We start from the raw sequence: 7,253 nt of genomic DNA on the forward strand, positions 1-7,253 counted from the left end.
TAGGCATTGTTCACTGGTCACTCATTAGCCCATCAGTTGGTTAAGATATGAGATATAGCTCTGTTTGACTAAAACAAGCTCACAATAGCGTGTATCATACAAATTTGTTTACAACCACCTTTGCAGGAAGTAGACAGTGCTAGTTATTGAGTTATTGAAGTTTGGCTGTAATAGTATAGCATTCCTATCTAATAGCAATTAGGCAGTGCGCACAAGTTTAAAATTGTGTTGCTAATCAGCTAAAATGTCTGGTAATGGTCTTGATTCAGATCAACTCAGTGAGCCAAGCCAAAACACTGAGCAAATTGATGACTCTGGTCAAAGTGAAATATTAGTTGCTGTCGTTAGTCAAAGCGAATTGTTAGATGAAAATCCAGTAAGCGCTAGCGATGCTGCAGATAGTATAGTAGGCGCTGACCAGCAACGACGCTCGCAGCGCGAAACAAAGCTGTCTTTAAAAGCCAGAGAAAATAGATGTTTAGAATTATCGCACTCACTCCTTCAAAGCATGAGTGAACAACTACACAAAAATGAAGAGTTTTTGAGACATGCTGACAGTCAGCTTTATCAAACTGTTGAAGTTTTTCTCACAGATTTAGATAAAAACACAGCAGTTATTCACTCCCAAATTAATGAACTACAGAAAGCATCAGAAGTTCAACCTGATGTAAATGTAACAGCGCTCTATGAACAGTACAGGGCTGATGTAAACATTATGTTTGAGTACGGTACTAGGAGAAGGGAGGAGGAAATGCATGATAGAGAGGAAGAAAGAAGAGTACAGGAATTAGAACAAGCCGTAGAAGAATCAAGAAGGAAGTTAGAAGAGGATATGAAGGTAATGACAGCCATGATGGAAGCCCGTAGAGCACGCATGCAAACCTTGTTGCAACAGCAGACAACTTCCCCAGTAGATATGCGACGCTTTAGCTCACCTAGCATCCACACTTCAACACAATCAGCACATGCAGTGACTGCACAAGTACAACAAGCAAGCACAGTGTCCACACATGCAGCGCCTGCACAAGTACAACAAGCAAGTACAGTGTCCACACTTGCAGCGCCCCCACATGTACGATCAACACTCGCAGCTTCTACACGAGAACTACAAACAAGTACAGTACCCACATCTGCAGCATCTCCACCGGTAGAATTAGCACATGCAGCACTCATGCCCACAGTATCAACACATGTACAGCAAACACATACATGGCCCACACACGTTCAACCAACACAGACAGTGTCTGCATATGCGGCACCTTTACATGCACCACAGGCAGGTGCACCTATAATCTCAACACCGAGTGCTCAGGCATTCATACCCAAAACACCATCACTTGTGACAAAACCATATCCTTATGTTCCCAACGGCTCACCTTATCAAAGTTCAATGACAGAATCACACCCGGCTGAAGTAGCCAAAGCAATAACAGATCACATGCACATATCACTGATTGCCCCACCTGAGCCTGGAGTATTCACAGGTGACCCACTACAATACGCGGACTGGCGTGTAGCCTACAATTATCTAATTGGTGCAAGGGCTGGATCGCCAATAGAGAAGCTCCATAGGCTCAGAAAATACGTCGACGGTGAAGCTAAAGAAACAATAAGTGGATACTTCCGCCTACAGACGGAAGATGCCTACCAAGAAGCCTTGCAAACCTTGGATGAGGAGTTTGGAAGGCCCGATCTTGTAGAAGACGGCTTTCGTGACAAACTAGAAAGCTGGCCTAAAATTGGCAAGTTTGACAAGGATGCTCTGAAAAAGTACTCTATATTTCTAAAGCAGTGTGTAGCAGCACAGTCATCCCTCAACAATCTGAAGGTCTTGAGCGACAAAAGAGAAAACAAAAAGTTTATCAAATGCCTGCCCGAATGGGTTGCTAACCGCTGGCTGACAATCGTAACAGAAGAAGAAGAAAAGCAAGGCTTCCCGCCTTTTTCTAGATACGCATCTTTTGTAGCTTTTCAAGCTAAAGTAAGTAACAACTCCTTGCGAGAATCTGGAGAATCTGCAAACTACAAAGGAAAGAATGACTCAGCAGACGCCTATCACAATAAAACGCGACAAGGTCAGAGAAGCTCAGAAGGTGCCTCAAAAGGCAAAAGGCAATTCGGTGAAGCTCCAGCCAAAACAAGCCAAATCAACGCGCATCAAACTAGCACTCAAGCCGCCACAAATTGTTTGTATTGCAAAAAAGGAAGACACAAAACTACCGAGTGCCGATCACTTACCAAACTACCGTACAAGGATAAGTGTAGCTTTGTTACTGAAAATAAACTATGCTTCCGATGTTTAAACTCGGGTCACCACAAGAAAGAATGTAAAAGTAATGTGACATGTAACACATGCAACAACACTCATCCAACAGCCTTTCATTTCATTCCCCGAGACAAGTCTACAGCTGAAAATGACACAAAAGGCTCAAGCGCCGACAAGAAAGATGATTCGAATGAGAGAACTGATGGCAAACCCAAGGCACTAAATGCCAATGCAATAAAGCAACAGTCACAGAAGCTCCTCAGTATGATTGTGCCCGTCTTTGTTACACATAACAACAAACAAGAGCTAGTATACGCGCTGTTAGATAGCCAGTCAGATGCCAGTTTCATCAGCAAAGATATAGCCGAGAAAATAACTCCCCCTTATACCCAAGAAGACGTCACGATTCGCACACTAAATGGAGAGACGACAAAAAAACTGAAGCGCTATAATTTACTGTTGAAAGGCTTTGGAGCTGCCAACCTTGAACAGCTAAAGATATCAGCTTATGAGCAGGATGATATACCATGCAATAGGGCACAGATTCCAAACAGGAACCATGTACGAAATATGCCACACCTTCGGTCAATAGAAAGAAATCTACCTCCAAAGCTCGACATTCCTGTTGCACTACTTATTGGCACTGATTGCTCACAGGCACTCATGCCGAGAGAAACAATCTCAGGCGCCGATGGCCTACCCTTTGCAATCAAAACATTGTTCGGCTGGACGCTATGTGGTCAAGTCTCCGAGTGCAATCATGTTCAGCATGTGCACACCACAGCTCTCAGCAAAGAAGAACACAATCTGTCCAGGATGTCACAAAATGATATGAAGTTTTTAGAGTTGTTAAATGATGGCCTGACAAAATTGGAAAACGGATCTGTTAGTCTGCCATTGCCCTTTAGAGAAGAACCACAGCTTCCCAATAATAAGATACAAGCTGAAAGACGATTTGAACAGTTGCTAAAACGTTTCAGGAAGGACGAGGCATACAAAGCAGAATACTGCACCTTCATGAAAGAGTTGATCTCCAACAACCATGCTGAGTTAGCACCCAGCAACACCAAAGATAAGGAAACATGGTACATTCCTCATTTCGGAGTGTACCATCCCAAGAAGAAAAAACTGCGCATCGTTTTCGACGCTAGCGCAAAACATATGGGCAAGTCGCTTAATGAGTTATTGCTGACTGGACCCGATCAGATGAACAACTTAGTTGGAATCTTACTAAGGTTTCGCCAGAATACCATAGCACTGTCATGTGACGTGCAGAAAATGTTCCATAACTTCATCGTAGCACCAGAACACCGCGATTTCTTGCGGTTTCTGTGGATAGATGACGCTACAGAACAGATCGTGGAATATAGGATGACACGTCACTTGTTTGGAGCTACCTCTTCACCAGGAGTAGCTACTTTTGCACTCCGAAAAATTGCCTCTGAACACAAAGAAGACAAACCAGAAGCCTGGAAGTTTATTACTGAAAACTTCTATGTCGACGACGGCATCATGAGCACCGAAGCAATCGAAGACGCCATAAAGCTTGTAAAGGACACGATAGAGGTATGTAGCAGTGCCAACCTAAGACTACACAAATTTGTCAGCAACAGTCGAAAGCTATTAAACACAATCCCTATTTCTGAGAGAGCAAGCGAGGTACAAGGATTAGACCTCCTGAAAGACAAGCTGCCAACAGAAAGGACACTAGGCCTTGAGTGGTGCTCCAATAGCGACACCATCATGTTTAAAAATAGCATGACAACTAAGCCTTTCACTAAAAGAGGAATACTTTCGGTCATTTCGCAACTATATGACCCACTTGGACTACTGGCTCCCTTCACATTGCTCGGCAAAAACATCATGCAAAAGGCCTGTCAAAGCTCAGTTGAGTGGGATGAAGAAGTTCCCTCTGATATTAAGACCGAGTGGATGACCTGGATGGAATCGCTCTCCGACTTGGAAAAGCTAAAGATTAGCAGGTGTATAAAACCACCTGAATTTGGTGAAATAGCTCGCACAGAACTCCATCACTTCTGCGATGGCAGTCTGTCTGGCTACGGAGCTTGTTCATATGTAAGATTCACCAACAAACACCAACAGGTACATGTAGCATTGCTCATTGCAAAATCCAGAGTTGTGCCGCTGAAGTCTACAATGACTGTGCCTCGTCTAGAGCTGCAGGCCGCAGTTGAGGCAGCACACTTGAGCAATGTGCTCCGATCAGAGCTACAGATGGACTTTGATGCAGAGTTCTTCTGGTCAGATTCCCAAATCACACTAGGAAGAATAAAAAATAGCAATGCACGCTACCACATGTTCGTAGCCAACCGAGTAAAGGAGATACGCAGTCTGTCTCACCCCGATCAATGGTTCTTCATCGCAGGATCAATGAACCCTGCTGACATAGTTTCTCGAGGATCCCGTGTGAAAAATTTGCAGCAATTTAGGTGGTGGGAAGGTCCTGAGTTTCTGCAAACTTTGAACATTACACCCCTGTCTGGAAATCAAACAGATTATCAACAAGTTGCAGATGAAGACCCTGAACTAAAGCATGTCAAGACAGCTCTGCAATGCCAGTCTAAAGAAATGAAAGTTGCAGAAAACATCTTCAGCAAGTTCAGCTCCTGGAAAAGCCTCGTTCGAGCCATAGCAAACTGTAAAAAAATGATATCGAATAAATGTTGGAAGAAGCCTATACTCACTGTGGATGACCTAAAAGAAACCGAGAAAGTCATCATAAAAATGGCACAACTTGAAGCCTATGAGCAAGACATCAAACACATCAACAAAGGAACTACCTGGAAACAGAGTAGCATTGCCAAACTGAATCCATATCTAGACCCCGACCAACTACTGCGTATTGGTGGGAGGGCAAAAAATTCGACTGCCCTAAGTCTTCCAGAAAGACACCCACTCATAATACCCAAGAACACCCACATAGCCAAGCTTTTAGTAAGATATTACCATCAAAAAGTATATCATCAAGGGAGAACAACAACCCTCGGAGCTCTAAGAGGAGCTGGTTATTGGGTCATTCGAGGAAATAAGCTAGTCAAGGACGCCATATACGAATGCGTGGTCTGTAAGAGACTTAGAGGAAAGACCGCAGACCAGCAGATGGGTGACCTGCCCAAAGAAAGAACAGAACCTGGATACCCATTTACTCACGTTGGAATCGACTGCTTTGGGCCCTACACGGTGAAAGACAGGAGAACAGAAGCAAAACGATGGGGTCTTATTTTCGTTTGCCTATATTCTAAGGGCATACACATTGAGCTTCTAGAACAAATGTCCACCGACGCCTTTTTGAACGCTTTGAGGTGCTTTATGTGCATACGAGGTCCAGTGAGTACTATATACTGCGACCAAGGCACTAATTTCATAGGCGCCAGAAATGAACTAGAGAAACAGCTGGAATGTATCAGCCAAGAAGCTAGAAATAAGGTCAAAGATGACATGATCAAATTCAAGTTCAACGCTCCCTCTGCTAGTCACACAGGAGGCCTGTGGGAGCGGAGCATTAAAACTGTCAAGGCTGTGCTAAATGGTATGACACAAACCTTCAAAGGACGATTAGACACCCCCAGCCTTCGAACCGCCTTCTATGAAGCGATGTATACAGTCAATAGTCGACCACTGGCGACCGACAATTTAACCAACCCATCAGAAACATTTATCACTCCAAATCACCTTTTGACAGCCAAACCTCAAACCTTATCAACCACGCCAGGAGACTTTGACAACCAAGAAATCTATGGCAGAAAACAATGGCGGAAGGTACAGCAATTCGCAAACATATTTTGGGAACAATGGAAGGTAGACTATCTTTGCACACTAGACACTCGCCAAAAATGGCAAAGCAAGTGCCAGAACCTAGTCGAAGGTGACATTGTTTTGCTGACCGATGACAACGCTCCCAGGAATCAATGGCGGACAGGGGTGATCGAGGAAACTTTCCCAGGGAAAGATAATCTAGTGAGGCGTGTAAAGATTCGTCTCACGAATAAGATGCTAGATAGGAAGGGGAAACAAATGGAGGCAGCTTCTGTACTGGAAAGGCCAGTTCAAAAACTGGTGCTTCTCCTCCCTGCAAAACGTGACTAGTTGTGAGCAGTGGTGCACATGGTAATATAGATAGTCTATTATAGCATATAGTAGTAGTTTAGTAGCTATAATATCTCAACTGTAGCAGTAGTACAATATTCTTACAACTTTTCGATCTGGTTAATTTTGCCAAAATTAAGGTGGGAGTGTGAAGGAAATATTTGACCTGAGATGGCTCCACAGACGTCATGCCTTTGTCCTCATTTTTTATTGCTGCCAGTGGGTGGTCAAGCCAACCCCTGACCTTTGTGGCGTGGCGTGTCCGGTCCCAATTGATTCATAGATATGGCCGGATGTAACACACACCAATAAAATTTAGAGAAAACACCATGTCACAACACTGTACAACCAGATCAGCAGTTTTTGCTCTTTCTTAGTTAGTTTACTGTTTGCCTTCATGCAATCAACATATCAATATTTTGCTTCGATCATATTTCATTATTCTATATTCAGCTTATATTCAACAATGTGCCTGACATTGGAGGCAAAAGGTCAGTCAACCGCATATGCATATTTCTATACTTTCTTGAATATTATTGTTATTATTTGGCTTAAATCATACATTCATTCATACGTTTTATTATTGTGCTAATTATATCATGTAATTGCATTTAATTCTATCAAGGTTAACTTGTAGTTTTATCTTAATATCGTCTATTACAGACTTCACGGCAGATGCTGATGTTAGATACATATAGTAATAAAGTTACACAATTAAAGCATCACCAGTAGAAGCCTTATTCTCTTCTAGTCAGCACAGTTGTTGCCGCTTTTTATAAGTGAAGTTTTAAGAACTTCACAGTTTATTTTGTACTATATATGTATAGAACATTGATGATTTATACAAGAGGGTGTTTGAATTAGATATTTACTATGGGTT

General features: G+C 42.8%; 1 protein-coding gene across 1 annotated transcript; it reads left to right on the top strand.

Annotated features, from left to right (window-relative positions):
* The first annotated feature begins 244 nt into the window (after window positions 1-244).
* Window positions 245-6,373, top strand: LOC137402429 (uncharacterized). Its single transcript, XM_068088927.1, has one exon. It carries the CDS (start codon window positions 245-247, stop codon window positions 6,371-6,373), a length of 6,129 nt encoding a protein of 2,042 aa, XP_067945028.1.
* Window positions 6,374-7,253: the final 880 nt, after the last annotated feature.

Source organism: Watersipora subatra, chromosome 8 (genome assembly GCF_963576615.1).
Source record: "Watersipora subatra chromosome 8, tzWatSuba1.1, whole genome shotgun sequence".
Classification (NCBI taxonomy): Eukaryota; Metazoa; Bryozoa; class Gymnolaemata; order Cheilostomatida; family Watersiporidae; genus Watersipora; species Watersipora subatra.

Excerpts from the sequence above, each read along its gene's own strand:
- LOC137402429 (XM_068088927.1), top strand. The coding sequence starts at position 245 with ATGTCTGGTAATGGTCTTGATTCAGATCAACTCAGTGAGCCAAGCCAA.